Source organism: Hermetia illucens, chromosome 1 (genome assembly GCF_905115235.1).
Source record: "Hermetia illucens chromosome 1, iHerIll2.2.curated.20191125, whole genome shotgun sequence".
Taxonomy (NCBI): Eukaryota; Metazoa; Arthropoda; class Insecta; order Diptera; family Stratiomyidae; genus Hermetia; species Hermetia illucens.
In genome coordinates this window covers 58,165,017-58,186,869 of record NC_051849.1, presented here as the reverse complement: position 1 = coordinate 58,186,869, position 21,853 = coordinate 58,165,017, and the positions used below count along the sequence as shown (strand labels likewise).

At 41.0% G+C, this 21,853-nt stretch overlaps 1 protein-coding gene across 4 annotated transcripts in view; it reads right to left on the bottom strand.

The window, feature by feature from the left end:
• Positions 1-8,660: 8,660 nt before the first annotated feature.
• Positions 8,661-21,853, bottom strand: part of LOC119661459 (sushi, von Willebrand factor type A, EGF and pentraxin domain-containing protein 1) — a 172,045-nt gene continuing 158,852 nt past the window's right edge. Inside the window, exons 9-13 of one of the 4 annotated variants that reach the window (XM_038070817.1) lie at positions 20,747-20,848; positions 15,532-15,678; positions 10,492-10,569; positions 9,950-10,023; positions 8,661-9,867 (exon numbers count right to left, since the gene is read on the bottom strand). In XM_038070817.1, the coding sequence (XP_037926745.1) occupies positions 9,749-9,867; positions 9,950-10,023; positions 10,492-10,569; positions 15,532-15,678; positions 20,747-20,848 (520 nt within the window). In that variant the 3' untranslated portion in view covers positions 8,661-9,748. Of the gene's footprint in view, positions 9,891-9,949; positions 10,024-10,491; positions 10,570-15,531; positions 15,679-20,746; positions 20,849-21,853 lie in introns of all 4 variants that reach the window. The other 3 variants (XM_038070819.1, XM_038070818.1, XM_038070820.1) reach the window with 3 other exon arrangements.

Sequence of the window (21,853 nt, the reverse complement as noted above, 5' to 3'; positions counted from 1 at the left end):
ACCCTAATTTGACTAAGGTACTCATTCACAGTTAAATCGGTTGGTATCCGACATAACAAATCCCTCTACCACCAGTGACTTTTGAACCAAAACTTTCCGCTATGTCAGCCCAGCGCACTAACCATTTGAGCCATCCGCGCTTGTTAATCAAGCTACCAATAAAACAACTTGAGGAACGCACTGACGCGTCGCATATTAAATGATGGAAATGTCGTGAGAAAAAAAAAATGATCTCACTTACGCAATTATCAATCATATTGAAAATATCGAAAAATCGTGGGAACAAGCTAAAAATGCCATTCAACAAAAAGTCTATGCAACTTTTGGCTTTCCCAAGCCTGGTAAGAGTTTCATTAAACGAGATATTTGACTTTTGAATGACGATGTTGTCACTAACGAAAGTTAGTGAGAAAAAACGTCTTTACCAAAAGTTTCTCGACGATAAAGCATTGACCAGTTGGTAAATTTATAAGAATGGTGAAGCAAAGAAAGCGATTTTTGCTACCAGAGGAATCCATTTCAAAGATCCTTACAATAAATTGGACACTCGAGGTGGTGAGAGAGACCTGGACCGACTTGTCAAAAGCCGGTACCAACGCACATAGGATATAGGACACTTCTGCTGCGTTAATGATAAGAACAGTACTTTATGTACCGATCGAGGACCCGCGACAGATAGATGGCGGGAATATTTCGAGCAGATTTCACTGTTTGCAGCAATTCCACCTGTCACCGAGAAAGCAATAAAACGAATGAAATCGGGGAAAGCAACAGGACCTGAGCACATTGCATTTGAGTTCTGAAAAGTGAAGAGCTGAAGCTCAACACTGTGGCTCAGTGAGTTCTTCAATCGGATTATTGATCATCTGACTGGCAAGAAAGCACCGTCGTTCCAATGTGAAAAAAATAAAGGTAGTTCAGCAGAATGTTTAAGTTACGGTCCGATCCGGTTGCTGTACCATACCATGAAGATTTTTGGACGCATTCTTGACAACCGTATTCGCGACATATTTCGCGAGCCAGTAGTTCTGACCCCCTAGCTGGCATAGTATCTGCGTCCTTGGTAGTAGCGTCAAGAAGTTTCTCGGTGAAGAGCTGGTGACCGATACACGCCGGGACACACTGGGGTACCTGGAGCGTCGTCGTTGGGGTTATATGAGCCTAGCTCTGTCAAGGTAGTTGTGGTGTGTATCAGGAGCCAACCCCTTCGGGAACCTGGTCGGGTAATGTGCATTGAATCGGTATTAGTAGACCGCGTTGCTACGAGGGAGTGTTGATCCAGGATCCGCTGATCGTAGGTTAGGGAACTGGGGTAGGTGCTTTGCTTCCGAGAGTATACCCGTTCCGTGCACACGATGCGCTGGTAAAGACTTAAATGGCGAATACAAACAATACGAACGAGGACATAGTGCGAATGGAGAATGAGTTGGTGGTGTTTATATGCAGCACGAAAATGCGTAGCTCGCCTCAGCGCCTAACGAAGGACGCAGCAAGGGCTGAAATACCCGACGAGACATTGGGATGCGCAAAAAGATAAGAAAACTCGTAAAGTGATGCGGCACCTGCGACGGAGACGGCAACCCAGACAGTACCACGCAGTGCTATAGTTACCGAAAGAGGCACAGTGGAAACTGTTGAGACTGGCCAGATAGTTCTGAATATAAGCTGAGTAAAAGCGCTGTCGACTACTCTGCCAAAAGTTGAAGATGAAAGGCTTATTAAGAAATGCGCGTCAGTTGTGAAGCGCATGCAATCTGTGACGTTCCTCTAGAATAACGTCAGCAAAGCGGTAAAAAGGGGCAGATGGAGCTGGAGGAGCTCCTGGACAGGATTTCGTACTACAGGTGGACATAGAGAGTAAGAGAAAATCCGCGGAAAGTAGAAACAACCGCGCCTCCCGATGAGAACACCGCGAGGGCTAAACCGATCGCAAAGGAGCGAAAGGAGGAAGGGGCAGAAGACTTCACTCAGGTACTCTCCAGGATTCAAAAGAAGGACAAGGACAAGAGACAACAACACTTCGCGTCATCAGAAACCCTCTGCTTAAAATTAAGGCGGACGAGGGATGGATCACCAAAAGTAAAGGTGGGGAGGCGAAGGAGGACTAGACCACCAGCTCTGCTTATTAAGCTGATGGAAGGCAAAACATTTGTTACAAGATCAAGATAGTGGATGTTGTAGTAGAAGCGACTTCCATTTGAAAAACTAAAGGTGGTGGAGTCCTTGTCGAATTAGAGCACGTGCTCTCCACAAATCTGAGACCTTGTAGTGACCGCGGCTGCGCGACGGGAGCGGAATTTCATTCGGCTCTTTCTTAATTAATTTGCTTAAACAATGCATTTAATAGTGTGCAATTGCCTTAAAGTTCGCCGCAGATTGCACATTATTCAATGCATTCAAGCGAATTGATCTTGACAGGAGGGGAATGATTTGCCGCATCTGCAGGCGCATGCGCATGTTGCCGCAACATTGCCGAGTGAGAAAGGCTATGTAGCGGGAATAGAAGCGGTGCACGAACAAAGACAGCGAGGATGTTGCTGGGGAGAAGAGTTTTGGCGGCAAGGGGTTTTGGTTTTGGATCGGGAGGACGGTGGTTGGAGCTTCTTGGTGGAGGACAGGAAAAAGATCAAGAGAAGGTGGCTCATCGGGCTGTGTCTAGAAGTTTTGGTTGTGGCGGAGAATTCTTAGATGTTTGGGGAGGAGTTTTCGGAAAATGACAAGTTTGGGAGAAGAAGAAAAGGGGAACGGGAGTGAGATTTGATCTGAGTGGAAAGATTGAAGGAGCAACGGAGGAACGGGATTGAATTTGGATGAAGAAAAAAGAGACTAGAGGAAGAAAAGGAATTGGACAAGTCTGGGAGAAGAAGAAAAGGGAACGGAAGTGTTTATTGAACGAGGGTGATGTTCCAGCAGATGTGCCGTGAATAAATTCAATCGTTAGCAGATAATGAAGGCAGTGGTTTGAAACTAAGACATAGAAAACAATTGAAAGAACGCATAATTGCATTTTCAAATGAGTTAAAGTTAATCTTTGGCGACGAAGTAGAGTTCTGAATTCCCGCGCTGTGCGATTATATATTTTGAAATAATTAATACTTTGAATTTTAAAAACAAAAAAAATAGACCAGACGCCAACCGAGCTCGGCGTGACGACTTGGGTGAGTTATTGTTTGGACTTTCTTTTATTTTATTTTCTTTTTTTTTTATTTTTAATTATTTTTCATTTGCTTTATTATTTCCTTTTTGTATTTGAATAATTGTTTATTTTTATTTTCATTTTTGTGTTTATGGCTAATATCATAGAATTTTTATAAACAATGAATTTTGAATAATCCGAAGTAGTTTGAGGACTTCCTCCCCTTAGTTCCTCCTTACTCCCGCGGAATTCTTATGAAAGGGACATCCTCTAAACGAATAACTGGCCGGAGGATGTCGAGGAAGGGTGGGAACCTCACAGGCCGCGCCTCGTACAAGATCTGAGGCGGAAGAGACGGCAATCGAGACGGTGATCCGTCGTGGATCTTCCCCTCCTTGATCGCGGCACTCGGGTCCGGAGACTTACGGCTCCACGCGCGCGGTCGAGCCGGTTTTTTTTTTATTTTCCAATTTAGCTCGCGTTCTGGTTTTCATTCGATAGGCCGTCGCGAATTCCTACTTAAAATCGATTTTAAAAATCCGGTGCGGACCCACGCATCGGAAAAGGCACGTTGTTTTTAGTAATGAAGCGTGAGGGATCAAAGCGCTCAAAGGACCCCCCCCCCCCCCACATTCCCGAGCCTGGCTAGCACAGAGGCGTGCAAGAACGTGTCGACCGAGAGCTTTGATAGAGCTGCAATCTTTGTGGGCGGACCTTCACGGTCAAATTTTGCCAATTTGTTTAGCTTTTTGGGATAGCTCTGCCCTCTAGGTCGTTATCGGCCACTCAAGGGATCGACTTGATCTCTATATCCACACTTTATCATTACAACCTTGACTACCTAACAGAAAAAAACGAAGTAGAAGAGGCCATCAAATGCGAATGTCCGGAGGCAACCAATGCCCGGATTGGTATCACCTCTGCGAACTTCCGACGCCAAAAACTCGCTGAGGTGGAATTTGGGGGAGCAATACGTGACGAAGCTTCTAAACAGCGTGAGAATCAGAATTCGTTGGGTAGTGTGTAGGATACGATTCCGGCCCAACGAACTAAATGTTACATATGTTTGGATTATGGGCACACGTCTGCAACCTGTCGGGGAATGAACAGAAGGGTAACATGATACAAATGCATGATACATAAAGCGAACACCAGCAACGAAAAGGAGAGCTGCATCCTATGCAGGCACCGCGGCGCGTCTGATGGGAATGTTGCGCATAATGCGGGCTTGGGGCGTTGTCCAGTCTTCAGAGCTGAACTGGAAATAGCTAGGCCGGGGTTAACATGATCCGCATCCTACAAATCAATATGCACTGGAGTGCAACCGCTCACGAGTCGCTAGCGCAGTACGCTGATTTAGTGCTAATCAGTGAGCAGTACCAAAAAAAGGACCCAGTTTCATGGCACTCTGACATATTAGGTACCGCTGCCAATTGATTTTGGGATGGCACCCACCTTGGGGGCGGCGGTTTTGTCTGGATTCGGTGTTTAGGAGTGACGTTTTTCGGTGTCCATCTACCACTGAATGAGACATGAGACGATGCCGGACTTTTGACGCAGGCTTGATGCTCTGGAGGACGCTTTCTCAGACACAAGGGGCGGAACCAGTTTGGGGGTGACTTCGATGCCAGGGCACATGAATGGGGCATACCTCACCCAGACTCCAGAGGGAAACAAATTCACGGAATGGCGGTGAGAACAGGATTTGTAGTTTTAAACACCGGATTCACCCCAACGTTCCGGCGCTCAGGCTACGAGGGAAGCATTTCAGACGTAACCTCACTGGTGTCGCTGGTGGACGGGTGGCGAGTTATGGAAGTCTTCTCGGTTAGAGCTACTGCTAAGCGAATTCAAGGCTTGCCTGAAAGAGGGCATTTTCCCTTCCCTTCCGGAGACTTATCCCCATTGCAGTTTGTTTTTAGAGCAGGAAGATCCACGGTTGGTGCTGTCACGCAAGTCGTGTCCGCCGTTCACAGGCACAGAGCCGGCGAGCTACACGGGTGGTGCTCGTCGTAATGCTTGCCGTCAGAAACGTCTTTAATTCCGTAAGATGCAAAGACATTCTAGGTACAGTAGAATAATATAATAATAATAATAATAGCACTACAAGGTTAAGGCTCCTAATTTTCCTCCCAATCGTAATAATCCCTTCTCGTCAAGGAATACCGTGAGTCCCAGTAGATAATGTGTGTGTTAAAGATTGAGGGTTACAATGTCTCTCGACCATGCAAGAATGACGGTCTATAGAACTATAAATAATGTTCGAGAAGTTTCTTTCAGACGCAACTGTCCTTTTGGTTGTCCTACGCGACTCTACACGAGTGACTTTAATTTGGAATACGTCGAATTTCGGCAGCCAATTCAGTCCCAATTGTTTTATTGATACTTCATGGTTGCTGTCATCAAGACACACTTGTAAATCCTCGGGTGGAATTTCCTGCAACAGAGTTTCATGGTTAGAGCTCCATTTCCTAGGCTTAAAGCCTCTTTTTTCCAGAACTGTCGCTGCTTATTTTTGAATTTTCCGGGCGATTGCAAGACTGTCGGCGCCACTCATTAGATCGTCCATATAAAAATCTCGTCGAAGAATTTCACAGCCCAACGGATAACTTGTGTTGTAATTATGTGCAAGTTTCTGAAGACATCTTGTAGCTAAATATGGCGTTGATGAGGTTCCATATGTCACCGTGCAAAGTTCGTAACATTTTAAGGGCAGGCCTGGATCTTCCCTCCACCAAATCAAATAGAATCTTCTATCTGTCTCCTGAAGTTGAATTTGCCGGTACATCATCTGGATGTCTGCTTTAAACACGGTAGTCGAAATCGTAATAGAACCGTAAACAACTCATCCTGCACGGTTGGTCCTACATGCACGCAGTCGCGGTCGTAGCACGTAGTGATGCGTTAGGAAATAGTGAGGGTGGGGTATCTGATTCGGGTTGATTTCTTCCATGTGACCGAGTCTGAGGTATTCCCTTATCGTTTTCGTTTCGTTTCGTTTTTCACTAACTTGCGTTCAAGTGTATGAAACCTGCTCAATGCCATATCCCTGGTGGCTCCAAGTTTACTGGCGCTGTCGCAAAATGGTAGGCTTACAATGATTCGGCCATTCTCTAAGCGGGTTTTCTGATTGAATAACTCTTCACATTGCTGTTCTGCTAACATATGCGTGGAGGGTTCTGATAACTGCTCGGTCTGCCAAAAGCGCTTAATACTGCGCTCTAGTCGTTCGTCAAAAGTATAGATGCCGCATGTCGAAGAGGACTCACCTCGACTCGAGCAATTTTTCTCCAGATCCTGTGTTTGACCGTTCGATGGTGTTTCTTCCCGGGGCTTAAAATGAACCAGTGTGTTGTGTTTTCTGGAACACTTTGAGCATTCCCTCGAAGAGCAACATAAACTGATGGTAGTCACTGACATCGTTGTTCTTGGCAGCTTTTTCTTGCTGTCCTCTGATTTAGTGTTCCTGGCACCCAGCGCTTCCAACGACTGAAAACGAGTTTCTACGAATTGCAGAAACTCGGCCAGCGATTGGAATTGTTTAGGATTTTCCAACGACTGCTCCTACAACGTGAGTGTCGTTTTATCCAATTTCTTCAGCATTATGTGTAGGAGTAGTGGATCCCAAGTGGCCACCGAAACTACCAAATCTTTCAATTCATAAAGACAATCTTGCGTGGTGCAAAGCCTTTGGAGTTGCAGCTGATATTGTATCTGATGATTGCGATGGTTGGTCTAGAGTTTTGCTGAGGAAGGCTGACATCAGAAGTCGAGGATTATTGTATCGGTCCTGCAATAATTTCCAAGCTGCTGTGCAATTTGAGTCCAACAAGGTTAAATGTCATATTAGACGTTCCGCTTCGCTCCCCCAGATCCTTCTTTAGATGCCACATCTTTCCACATGGTGCAATTTAAATAAGTCGAAGAACTGCTGCTATTGTAAATAATCCCCTTCGGACTTAGGCACAGTAATTTTCGCTAGATGATTCCTCACTTTACTGCTAGTAACAGGCCTCTGCTATCATGACGAGCGTGTGCTGGACTTGCTGCTTTAGTTGAATATAGGCCTCAAAATCGTAACCAGTTGTCGTTGGATCCTCTGCTTCTTCCCAGATGTTGTTATCTTCGACCTGATTCCAATAGTGCTGAATGGTTGCGCCCTGCAAATCGTAGTATTGCCGGGATTGCTCCTCCAGAAGAGCATTTAGAAGTACTCGGTTCAATGCACCAATCACGGACTGCTGTCGTCTAAGCTGTTTCTGCAGCCCAGTTTCCTCGCGAGGAATTCCCGCTGCCTGCGGTTCAACCGTCTTCTGTTCTGGTTGACCCTCAAGCTTTTGAATGTTTTCTGCAAACTCTGCTGAGTATTTCTGAAAGGCCTCCGTCATGAGGTGGTTCCAACATATCGCTTGGTAAAGTACGGATTGTTTGCTCTTCCCTGTACTGCTCTCGTATTTTGCTATCGCCTTGTTCGAATAGCTCCCACAGGTCGATTAACTTTTGTTGCCGTTCCCGAAAATGATCCAACGTCTTTCTCGAGGCTCCATCCTTTCTGTAGTTGGATACGAGCGACTCTATCTGCTTCCCAATTGATTCCTGCTTCTGCGTCCGCAAATCCATCTCTTCGTGTTGTAACAATTTTAATTTCAACGTTCGGGGTCACCAAAAAAAGTTAAGACTTTGTCGTATTTTGGCAGCTGACGATACTTAGATCGTAAACTGTTCCGAAGAAACGCTCTTCACCCCTTAATGAAGCACCAATTAGTGGTACGCTTAACTTGGTGAAGCACCAGGTCAAGCTTTAGGCCAAATCGCAGATTTCCATGCAGGTATCGCTGGGCATTGAATTCCGTGTATCTTACGTTTACAGAATAGTGCATTATAATATTATGGTCGAGGTGGAGTAAATGTAAATGTTTACTTCTAAAAAACATTAGAGCCATGGAAATCAACAATATATCTAAGGAAAGATAATGCAAGTGTGCCCCAATATGGTAACAACTAAGTTTTCAATGTAATTGCAATTTGAAAGTACATAACTAAGTGGATTTATATTTTCTTCTAAATTAATTTGAGATTACAAAACTATTAATGAATTAATTGAGTTGATTTTACTCTAACTTATCCAGGAAAGCGTGAGTCATTCCATTCCTCGTGTTACGGGAGTTTAGTTGGGTGACAGCCTTAGTAACCATGTTGGTGCCAAAGTGATGTAACGCTGGACTTTCACGGTAACAGAATTGACGCACAACTTGGGGCTATAGTACGTAACAGAGTTTGCGCCCAAAGTGGGGCCACAGTTGTTGCGTACGTAATGGTGTGGTCCTTTCTACCACAGTTGACCAAACGTCGAACAGTGACAATAAGTGATCCCCTATGACGGGCACAGCGGGGTAGACTACACTTTATTAGGTAGCCCAGAGAAACAATATTATAATGGGTTTATCGTCGAAGTCTGTATTTTATTAAACGAATTTATGTTGAAATGTAAGCTTGGAAATTAGGGGATAAACATACAAAATTATTACATTTAAACAATAATTTATTTACAATTTGCATTTCTTCTACAATACAGTATACATATTTATCTAAGAATAACTTCATGCATATCTCGATGATATCAGTTAAGCTTATCTAAAACATCAATACAGTAGAATTTATCATCCTTTATATTATATAATTCTATTATATAAAATGTCCGTGAAAAGAAAATTCCATATTTCATTTCATCAATAACAATAATATTATCAAGACGTAGTCATTAAATCGTACAAGAGAGAAAAGTAAAATGTAAAATGAAATTTCATGAATAACATAACAAATTCGCTTTGTGCACTTAAATATTACGAACTAATTATGTTTTATTCTTTTAATGTTACTGAAAGCATGATCTAAAATGATGCCGAAAATGGCACATTTTCAAGATATCCATAACACGATTGAATGGTGATTTTGTAATGTATTCAATAGGATTTGACGAAATTTCATAAATTTATTTTGTTTTGTAGTTTAATGAGTTAAAATGGAATATTTAGTGAGACCTTTAAATGTAGAATATGATAATTGGGACCCCATGGGAATATACGAGCCCATATTCGCTTGCGTGCTCCATAATGCGAAATGGGATGCGGTTTATGAATAAGTCGGCCCAATTTAATATTATTTGATATTTTGCACACATTTGATTAAATCCTGCCAAGATATTCATAGACTAGTTACGTTGGAAGCAACATATAAAGGAGATTTGGGTTCGACATTTGTATTTATAGTTTCAATTTTGTTGTCTAACTTCGTTTTACTATGAATGAAAAGTTTGTACGTTTTATATTTTCCAGTATTTTTTTTTTGTAATATTCTCACACGAATGACTTTCGAATGGCCAAATTATATTTTAAACTATCTTAGTTAAACTTTCCATTATTTTTATAATAGCATTTTAAAAATTGCATTCTTTAAAGCTGACAATTTCCAATATAATTATTTGTATAAGAATATATCATGATATATTATTGCAGAAATTCACAATAAATATTAAGTAAAATTCATTGATTATAATGAAAAAATAAAAACATAACACTATTGATCCAAATTGATTGTTATAACCATGGTGGGTCAATAATGTGCTCCACTGTGTCGGTGTTCTCTCCTCGAATTTCCCATTACGGACTGGTCCCGGAATTCACCCCGATGACTGCTTTTATGGTGGTGATGATGGTGACGCTTCTTTTCGCCTAAACAACAAAAACATTTGTTACTATTATAAAAAATAGAAAGGTTAGAGTGTTAGTCGCTTCGGAATGGTAGGTGGCTTACCTTTTACACAGGCATCGGAAACAACCATTTCAGAACCGTCCCTTAGACCTAAGCTATCGCGACTATATTCTCTTCTGAAATTTTATGAGGAAATTGTAATGGGTTAATAGAAGCCAGTAAATGGGAATGAACGTTAAGAATAATAATAAAAGCCTCCCAGAAACTCAATTGTTTTATGTGTATTTCTTAATTGTTAGATTTTCAGTTGTCAGGGTAATGGAAACTTTGCGGAGTTCTTGAATAATTTTGTCTATCCAGTTCCATTTTGTTGAGCCAGGAAATTTGTGGCTTTTATTTTTGAATATAAAAGCCGTTACATTTAGGACAAACTAAAGTGAGTCCGGTTTTTGTTTGGCCCGGTTTTGATTTAGATTGAAAGTTTAAGATTTTATCTATCCCGCACCGAACATTTATAACAAGAAAATTTTATGAAATTTCGCAATTGGTTAGTTACAATTTTGAAAATCCATTCCAAATGCCCATTAGTAATAGAGAGAAATGTTAAAATTATAAAAAAACAATACAGATAAAAAAGTACCTACTTTTTAATAGTAAACCAAGAAGGAGACGAAGTTCTTTCCCGATTACATCGTTTTCGGTTTGATTGATCGTAAGATTTCCTATGAAATATATTGGAAATCGCAAAAAAGTGATGATTGATTGTTTTTATTGATGGTATTAAATCGTTTCAAGCTCGATCTTGCCCGCTCCACCTACGGTTGTGTAAACTTCATTTCCTACTTCCAACTAAGTTTACCAAGAGATTAGATTGTGCATTGCTAGTTTCCAACGATTGGAGTATCCCAAAATTGTACTCTTGGATGGAGTCGTGTTTTTGTGTTAATTTAGTTAAAGTACTAACGTGGGTCATTATTTACAGGAGAGGAAAATTCAAGTTTTATGTTTGCTCCGAAAAAGACGCTTCTTTATTCTATGCAGTTATTAGTGAAAATGGTTGGCGATTTGCTAACCCGAGAAATCGGTTTTATGACATTGAGAACAATAGAGGAGATTGCCAATATTCAATTTTTCATTTCCAAACCTACATTTGGGATATTATTATTTTTCGGCCAGTCAGTCACGCCGGAAGAACCCGCAGTGTACCTGGCCGCCAGACGAACTGAAAGCACCATCCACCCACTGTTCAGGCGTAACTGATAGGCCGAGCTGAACGTTGAGTGGAATTTACTCTCTTAGAGTAATTTCGTAGTTTTTAGGCGAAATTTTCCATTAAAAGAGTGTAGAAGATCTACTTGATGGTACAGTGCCCTAATTTTGAGGAGCAACTGACTCCCACATTTTAGTGCAGGGGTGGAAGACGGTTGTTTTATTTTCGGCTGAATTTTATGTTCTCCACACCACTGCAGCCCATTGGGCCAGGGTTCAAGGATATACTCCAAGTTTTTCCTACTTGTTGTAAAAGGCGACTAAAAGGGATAGAAATGTGTGAGTTAGAACCAACAAATTTCGATTTTTCTTGTTACCGAAACATTAACAACACAAAAAGGGAGTTCCACCATTGCGGTGGACGGAAAAGTAGAAACTGAGGCCTCCCTCCCAAATAACAACGATTCCGCTACCGCATAATGTATCACGAAACAACTTGCAGGTGGTCGTACGGTCCTGTGGACAATGTTAATGGTAAGCCCCGTATTCACGATGATGAGTATCTGAAGTGGTAGAAGGACCACTTCACTATGATTCTCGATGCAACTGCACAAAGGCACATTGGTGTTTTAAGCAAGAATAATTTCGCTGTTGTTGTATTGCTTGGTTATTACAGTAAATACCTTACTATATTATTATTTTGGGTATTCAAACTTTCTCCACTGGAATACTCCCTGTGGAAGAAGCGTATTTTTCTAATAGATACTTAAAAATCTTGGACACTACCCTCCTGATACTACATGCTTGGGTGGGGCTCAACAGCACAGCTATAGTTATATAGATTGGTACGAAACCACATAGTACCATCCGTTTCACTTGGTAAGAACCCTTGAGTTTCGCAGTCTTTCTACTTAAATGACCAAGTATTTAAACTCCACTTGAAACTTAGCAAACATTGCCTTCCCAAATTCAATGTCTTATCGCTTATCGTCATTAACTTTGAATAACCCGCCAAAGAAATTGATGAGCAATCGAACAGGCGCATCGTTCAACATCTGGTGGAGTTTCACCTTTTCCGAAAAAGAGTACCCGGCTTGAGTGTGACAACTGGAGCGGTAGTTACGTGCTAGCCAGCTGTCGCGAAGATACTAATTAAAATACTAAAGGACATCTTGAAAGCTTGATCGACAATGCAGTTTGTATTGCGTATTGACTACATTGCACTCTGCCGAACGTTGTGCATTTTCTGGTTTTCATCGAAGGTAGGTGGCGCAGAACAGTGTAGTACACGAAAAACCTTTGGTGGAGTTGAAACACATTGCTATGGACCAGCGGCGATAACACGTGGATGCTGTAGTTCTGGTCATGTGGTGCCCCAAATAGCAGTTTATGACATCTATCTCTTCAGTATTTCGGGAACCATTTGTTGTCGTTGTTGATAATTTCTCCTATCTAGGGTCAAAAATCACAACCGATAACAGCTACGACGATGAAATCCGCGCACGTTTGTTGGCAACCAGCAGAGCCTATTTCAGCTTCAAAAGCTTCAAAAATTTTGTTGATTTTAGGAGTATTGCAGAGGCATATGCTTCAGACGATACTTTCAAAGAAAAGGATGTAGTTTTGATCGTAGATGGTATCGAGATGCGATTTTTATTATTTCATATAAGCGAAAGCTACATTAGGTGATATAAAGAGTTTAGTAATGGTTGCCTCACAGTTTGAATGAATGAAGCGTAGCTCACCTCAGATCAGCTCAGACCTCAGATCCCCTAATATGTTAACAGAAAAGGATCTTAAATATGTACCTAAGTCTAGGAGATTACATACAGTTCTAGGCGTTGGTGTGTCAACGGCTCGTAGATGGTTTTCTTTTGTATGCGATTGGAGAACGGCGTACATGTGCGACACTTTTCTTCCACCATACAGATTCAAGCAACGCGTTGCCAATCAAATATGTGCAAACCAAAGCTAGAAAAATTGCGTTTAATGCAAATTTTATAGAGTCATAGATGTTTTTCAAATATCTTCAAAGCATGGGCAAAGCAGATGATCTGAACTCTATTTTTAGTGATGCAGAAATAGATGATGCTGAATATATTTTCATTGACTATATTAATGAAACAAGAAAATAACACTCAAGTTTAAAATGATAATAATAATATAATAATAATCGTTGGCGCCTTGGATCAGGGCCTTGAAGTGTGTTAGAGCACTTCATTAAAGACCGTAACGGTACGCTACAGTATTCTGTAGGAGGTAATGTGGTCAGCATTGCGCTTGCCCGAGATTATTACCCTGATTTGACTCAGGTACTCATTCACAGCTGAGTCGACTGGTATCCGACGTCAAATCACGATATAAATCCCACTGCCACCAGTGAGATTGAACCGCTACCTTCCGTACGATAGCCTTGTGCTCTAACCACTCAACAATCCGGAGATTTGAAAATGATGCAAACCAAAAAGAAACAGTAGTTAGATGATCTATCCAGCCAGAGGAGTTTGGAGAAAATCTTTAGTTAAACCCTGAAAGTCAAGTGGTTTCCAAGGTTAGATCCTGAGAAAAAAGCCCGATAGGCCTAAAAACGAAACCTTCCTGAACTTTTGTTGTTTATTTGGACTTTTGCAGCTTTTCTAAATCTAGGAACATTTTTCAAGGGACTTAGATACATATCTTTGTCCAAGCTATGAGTAAGTCTGGTAGTTTCATATGAAACCCTATTACGTTCATCTAGCTACCCCCGGTTCTTTTACAAACGTCGCCGGTATGAGTTCAAATTCTTCCGTTTGTTGGTGTGAAATGCATGATATTGGAGTACTGCAGGGAAAGTGGCATATATTTCCGTTTGAAATATGGTCATTATTTTTCCGAGGGGCTAGGCCAGTTCCATGATCGGGATGGCCTCACAACTATTCTTTTTTTTTTGCTGATTATGGCAGAGAGCCATCCGAAAGATAAGTCTGGAAATCATTTAATTCGTAGGCATCAGAACATTTTGATGTTTGCCCGGGGATTTTCAAACCATGCTTATGATTCAAAGTGAAAATGTTTGCTTGGGTGTCTTAGACCGAAATTGGTTACTATTTTCCAGCAGCATAAAATTGACCACTAGGTATGTGGTCAATAATTGGTTACCATATAGGGAGTACCAAGAAGGCTAAATACAGGAGATTCACCTTCCAGCGCATTGTTAAAAATTGTATGGAAGAGAAAAATCAATCATATATGCGCGAGAAAAATGTCGTACCGTCGACACTTGATTTGCTCCTCCTGTATATACACTTGTTGGGGAGTACATGTAATTTCTAAAAACACAAGGGACTGGATTAGAAGTTTTTTTCGATTCCCTAAATTATTTTTGTTTTCTATTATTTTTAGTTGACGATGAGCGTTGTATTGAGTTTTGGAGGCCGATTGCTCAGGAACTTCAGGGGATATGACGGCATGAGATTGAAGTTGCTGTAAGTACCTTTTAAAATATTTTTGACTTCAAGCCCTTGGTTCAGTCAAGAAAAAGAGGTATTAATAGTCGCGACAGCAGGACTATTATTGATAAGACGAGTCATCAAAATTTAAATCTTATTAATGAAAATTTGGCCTAGGTGTCCTTTTAGTTGTACACCTGCTTCCGTCTGCAGGAATTCTTTCATAAAATAGTTGATCAAAAGTTGAAGCAAATCATTAGCGGAAAGTTTGTATTCCTTATTAGTTTGTGACATTGTTCCATTGTTTATGTATAATATTAATCAGCGACAATTTAATGTTCAAGACTGCGTTAATTTGAATAATCCTCGCAGAGGTTGTGTGGGAATGTCTAAATTCATTTTCTTGTTAGTTACATATCCTGTGGAAAGGAAAACAACAAATAACACAAAATCTAAGAAGCCCTAGCGATAACTACAAGCACCAGTTTTTGTTTTTATACAATCTGTCCATCACCAAGTGCAGTGTCAAAAAAAATGCTTTTGCAGGAAATTCTACTAATTCTTATTGTGGGTGCATATGTGTATGTTGCCGGTAAAAAAGTAAAAATAAAAAAGTAAATTCAAGTTTCGTTACGTCTCGTTTATTACGTCATAATGATTTTTTTTCCAATCGTTTCGTTTTAACCTTGATAACGACACAAAGTGAAGTCTAATCAAAATCAGAAAAGAATCTAAGATACGCCAAAATTTTGTCATGCAAAAAATCATAAAGAAACACAAAAAAGCAACAATCTGATCAAAATATACTTTTGAAACATATATGATAGCGTAGAGTTCACTTTATAGAGTACATAAATCTTATATGGTACATGAAATAATAAAGTATTAGTGACAAAATACTCTAAAAATTATGATTGGTGTAGAAGGGGTTCTTGTGAGACCACAATGATAGTATTTGTTTATATAAATAGAAGGCACACTTAGGAGTATTTATAATAGGTTTATTTAAAGCTATAGCTATAGAAATAGGGTTAATAGTAATAGTACCTATCTAAATTATCCCTGGATCTATGCAAGTTGTCTCTGGATCGACTTAGGTTTGGTGGATCGAGAGTTTCTTTCCGTCTGAGTGCATTATGTCCACTACCTTTTGATGCTGATTCATGCAAATTTTCCCACGCTTGACGATAATATCTGTAAAATACATATAGATACATATAGATTACACTTTATATACAATCACATTCGCGATTCATTGATAGGAAAATATACTTTAGAAGAACATTTTTCCCGTGGGTATCGCCCCTGAACAAACTAGAACATAATCTTTGAGTATGGAACACCATGAACAATCTTACGAAGACAGATAGCATTGAAATCAAAGTCGTTAAACATTAATTCCATTTCCCTACAGGTTCGGATTCTACATGGCGTGTAGGTAACAATGGAGGGGAGTCCGGTGTCCGGTATGCATTGTTTAAGTATTTTTGGAAGTTTTGAGGAAAATCCTACCGGAGCGCTTCTCTGGCCTAGTCTGAACAACACGCCAAGGACAAAGCCGCTGCATTTTAGTGAACTAGCTTAGGAATTGGTGGATGACTTCAACTGAATCAAGATTGTCGGTGGAAGTACACCTCAACCTTTGAAAGTCCTGAGAGATATTGTGCGGTTCAATATACCAGAACAGAATGAACCACATGGATAATGGGGGAAATTTACTTTTTTGCCGGTTTTCTAATTGAAATACATAAAGGTGAAGCGCTTCCATTGAGAGCATACCTTCAGTCCAAATATGCGACAAATCACATTGAAACGAATCAACACTATACAATAAGCAGCTATCCAGGACTTACCCCCCAGCACTGGTTGTTATCTCTTGGAGATCATGTATAATTGTCCTATATCTTCCTAAGATTGTTATTATTTGAAACGTATTATGTTGAAGCCATGCGTTGCATCACCTTGGCATCAACGCGGTCACCAAGGCTGTCAACTAACCAAACTCCTCTAATCGGTTTGCCAGTCGTGAACCCAGACTGGGCGAGATAATATTTTGAATCGAACGGCATATGCTGGAGCTAACCCGAATTCTAGCAGTTCGACGAGATGAGGGTCGAAGTTCTTGATTCAAAAATATTATCTCCCTATCAGGATTTATAAAATTTTTGAATCAAGAATCCCGGCCCTTATTTCGCCGAACTGCATGTGCCGTCCGATTCAAAATATTATCTCTCGACTAGCAAACCTGGTGGGAAGTTTGCTCTGATGGTCTTAGGAGGTAAGTTCGAGCTTGACGCTCAAAACAGTTCTCTTCAGCAGTTTCCTTGCATAACCGGTTGAAAGCATTATCAAGGTGCCTGAGTGGATTATGTAGAAAGAAGTAGAATGGACCTTGTCCATTCGTTTGTTTCTTTCGAACCTCAGGACCTCACCATAAATTAAAATTACAATATTGCATTTTTATTGACTTTGTGGGAATCTGGTTTGGATTGTGGCCGGACTAGTTGAAGTTGGGAAGATGACCGTGCCGTCACCCCATCCCCAGTCTGGGAGGGATTTAGGTCCGCGATTTTGATCGGATTCCTCACAAAACGTAGAGTTTCCCAACTGTATCCGCTTCTTCCTTAAACAGCGTTGAGTTGATTATCCTTTCATCGGAACAGAGTTCCGGTCACAGATCACTCTCATCGTAACAAACGCTATACAAAATAGTTGGCTGAATGTTTTCAATTATTTCTTTAATACAATAAACTTCAATGAAATTGATTTTCTGATTGTCTGTAAGCCTTTCCTAGAGTTTTTATAGTTTAAGAGACGAAAGCTCCCCATACATGTAACGGGAATACAGTGGTGTGGGATATTAAATGAAAGGTCCTGGTTAGTACCTCACGTATTTTTACAGCCCTTTATAATTTGCCAGAGACTCGTCTATGGTAGTTTACTGCGGAAATTGTGTTGGGCTGAAGTAGATATCGATTGCTATCTACCGATAGCAGAATTATACAATGCAAGGTGGCGTTGATTTCATTGACATTTGGTGCTTCAGTAATGAACTTCTAGTAAATCCAAATAGAATCACAACGGAATTATTAACAAAAAGAAAAAGAAATGAAATATTCCTGTCTTCCAAAAATAAAGTCAATAACCTTTCAGCTTTTCAAAGAAGTGAAATATCTGGCAGTTATTCTTGATAAAACCCTTGTTTGCAACCAACATATGGAGGCAAAAATGAGACGAGCTGCCAGGCAGACTTTTTTTTGTTGATAGGCAGATGTTTGCCGATGTATTTATAGCCTGTTGCGTCAAAGTGAAATAAAAGCCTTTTCCACTGTTAGCTCGCCTCACTAGTCCGGGTTCGGCATGAGTATGACCTTCAACGCAGCTGTAAATACACTATTCAATTTGCGACCTTTTGATTTACATATATATTCGGGGCACTGCTATAAGGATAACTCGTAGACTAATTGATTCAGGTCTATGGGGGAACAGCGGGCATGACAGGCACAGTGCATTGTAAAGGATAGTAGAATAGGTGAATTCAATTCTTATTATATATCTTGTAGTTCTCGGATCCTTATACGTTTGTTTGGTAGGACATATAAAGTTAGCCTCATGCGCAGAGAAAACTGGGATAAACCAAAAATATGTGTTGCAGGATGTATTGAGGTTTTTATATCCATGACTAAAAACGGAGCAAGGTTCAGAACCAAGGTCTACCTATCAGATTAAATCGGGAAGGGACCTTTTGAGACAATATACAAAGGGGCTATTCTCCCTGCAACAGAGGGGCACTGCCATATTTCAGAGATTTCTGAACGTGACGGCAATTCCTGCAGTAACTACGGACTAAATGGAGATCTGCAGCAGAATAGGTGACAACAAAGCTCCGGGTCTGGACGGCATACCAAAAAGAGCCATTTAGCTCGCCGTCAAATCCAAACCGGACACTTTCGCTGAATTGTTCGAAGCGTGTCTGTCTGAAGGGATATTCCCTACAGGATGGAAGCGGCAAAAGGAAAACCTCCAGGCGAACCATCCTCCTATAGCCCATATGTCTTCTAGACACTATGGGGAAAATGTCGGAGCGAATTTACAACAGCTTACTCCCCATCGTCGAAAGCCCAGGACGCCTTTCAGATCGGCAGTTTGGGTTGGGTAAAGCCAGATCAACCATCAAAATGGTTACTGGCTTATCCGAAAATGCAATTCACGGAAGGGGTTGTACCAGCAAATATTGCGTGGTGGTAACCCTGGACATGAGGAATGCATTGAATTTGGCCAATTGGAACCTTAAACGAAAGTAGCTGACGAAAGACGCAACCATTGAGAACGGAGGCTCTGGTAAAACGATGAAGAACCCAAGGAGGACGTTGTCTCCACGGTTGTCCCATAGGGCTTCGCACTAGGCCCACCACTGTGGAACATCATGTACACTGATGTACTTAACCTTCTGGTTCCGAATTAGGGCAAGGAGGTGGGTTATGCCGATTAGATAGCATTGCACGTAATCGTAAAGCATCTGGAGGATGTTGAATTATATTCTTGGAAAGTAATCAGTGCTGTTATGCCTTAGTTAGAGAGCGCTGGACTGTCACTTGCGGAGGAAAAAACGGAAGTGGCCCCCATCATAAAGTGCCGGAAGCGAAATTACACTCGAATTAGAATCTTCTTTTTTTTCTTCAGTCTTTGTCCCGTTCACAAGCGGGGTCGGCTCGTCGTGATCGGTTCGCCATTTGGCTCTATTGAGTGCCTGATCTGGGTATCAAGCCACCGTTGTTTCGACCTGCCTTTTGGTCGTTTACCGTCGACTTCGATGTTCACACCAATCTTGGCAAGTGAATTCTCATTAGCACGAATTGCGTGACCATTCCATCGAAGACGCTTCTCCCGCATTTTTTCCACGATCGATGCAACCCCATAACGATCGCGAATATCCTTATTTCGGATGTGATCAAAATGTGTCACGCCACTAGTCCAAACCAACATCTTCGCTTCTATTACGGCAAAACGCCGTTCATTGTTTTTTATAGTCGGGAACACTCAGAACCATAAAGGGCGACCGGACGGACGACATTCCACTAAATTTAGATTTGAGACCACACTCGAATTAGCATCGGCAAACATATAGTCACTTCTGAGCTGACCATTAAATATTTGGGAGTGATGATTGGAAGTTAAGTTTTAAATAACACGTAAAATATGCTCATAACAATAGATCCACGCGAGTATAGCCCTGATAAGGATAATGCCGAACGGCAGATGAGATGACGAGTACGTACAATCCGAAGTCAATAAATGCTTTGTCGTAGATGAAGAATGGTGGAAGGGAAAGATATGCAAATAGATGGCATGAGCGTTGCAACCACTCGAGAAAGGAACAGTGGACATACAGGGTGATACTTATTATCAACGGGGCTGGAGAGACAACATGGGGAAGTTAATTATAATCTTACTCTCAAATATACTAACGGGGAATGGGAGATATCGCCAGTACCTCTACACGTTTAAACTGCGAGAGAATCCTCGAGGATACAGAGCACATATTCTTCCACTGTCCTATATTCGGGGGCGAGAAGAGAAACCTAGAGGAGACTTTAGGTGAAGCACTGATACCGAAAAATGTGGTGAAGAGAATGCTAACATCACAGGAGGGTTGGGATGCGAACAACTGAATAATCGCATCAATCCAGGGCAAACTGCGAAAAGCGGAAGAGGTTAGGAGGTGCGTTTACGAACGTTACGCATAGAGGATAGAGAAATAGCTGAAGTGAGCCAACTCCGCCCTTTGATGTAATACTTTATGGTTGTTCAACGGGGCAGGACGAGTCGAGGGTGGTTTTAGTGGGTAAAAATCCCATACTCTGGGGTGTCCAGACTCCACAGTGTTTTGAAGACAGATTTTAATAAGGTTTTGTTTTACACAAATGATTGGAAGCTTCAGGGTACGTGATGAGAATAATGAAATGGGCAAAGTTAATGTATTTGTTGCACTGCAACTTCCAGAGACTTTATGAAGAGCGCTTATTTGGAGTGACAGACTAAAGTTGAAAATAACTTTCACAATAAGTCCTCATTAGATTGCAGAAAGCAATTTCTTAACGCAATTGTGATTTGCAAGCATTCCAAATCTTTGCCTTTTCTTCTTTTCTTCTTCTTTTCTTACGAAAGTGATACTACGTTCTGGTTCGGGTGCTAAGACAGCCAGAAATTTTACATTTTATTCATGGAACCTATCACTATTTTAAGATACAAGATATCTCACCTGTTTAGCCCGTTGCGGGATCCTGAAGTTGAACTATCGAAGGAAGCTACTGTATTGCAATCAGGAGACGCTCTATGTCGGTAGTGCTGTGCGGTTCGACTTCTGTATAGTTGAAATAAAAAAAGATGTTATTAGTTCTCACAGTTGCGTTTGTAGATTTAGATATTAATAGAAAAATGGTTAGGCATCGGTGAATGCGACTATCAACTTAAGTTTATGAAACAATTGTAATTTCTAGGAATTTGAGAAATAGTTTAGTGAGCCAGCGACTGTCCATCTATGGTTGACAAATGTGAACATTGTAGATCGTCGAATAGTTAAATGAATGTGAGTGATATTGACGTTGAGTGACCACTTTTTGGAAGTTAAGGGTAAATGAAGCAAAAGGAGTAACCAAAAATAATTTAGAACGCTTCCCAGTTGAGAATCGCATCCACCGACTGCTTGTATGTATACAGGCTTTGTCGAGCAACCATGAAGAATGAGTAGTATTAATTCAACCCTATATACATACAACGCTATTGCAAGTTAGCTTGTATCTTACATTTGACTAGAATGGCAATATTTTGTTTTATGGCACACGGAAACAGGTTTATCTTCGTTTCATAACGACGGATTACTAAAAAATCCCGCCCGAGATGCATAGAACCCGCGTCCGAATGTATTAATGTCTCGTCTACCAAGCTTTTGATCGGGAAACGGCAAAGCTAGGACAGTATACCATCGCGAGGGCACTTGACGATCTGTTCCTGCCAAATATTCATTGGCCATAAAGGACTTTGTACGTGACAAACGATGTCCGCATTCTGGATGGATGGGTTTCGGTGAGCTGAAGGGCAAATACAAGTATAACATAAAAAATAAGCTTAGTGAGTTAGTTAGCAAGTAGGAGCAACAAAAGGAAAATCTGTCACTAATACGTGTGTAGAAGTTAGCCTCAAACAGAGAAAAATTTTGGTGAAGGAAAATCAGGTGCAATAGAGTTGCAAAAAACACTATTTTTGTTGTCACACACACACGCGTCACTTTTGTCGTGCCCTCGCGATCGTACTGATTTGTTCTAATTTTTTGGTAATGTTTCGTTTGGTTTAATGATATGATGAATAA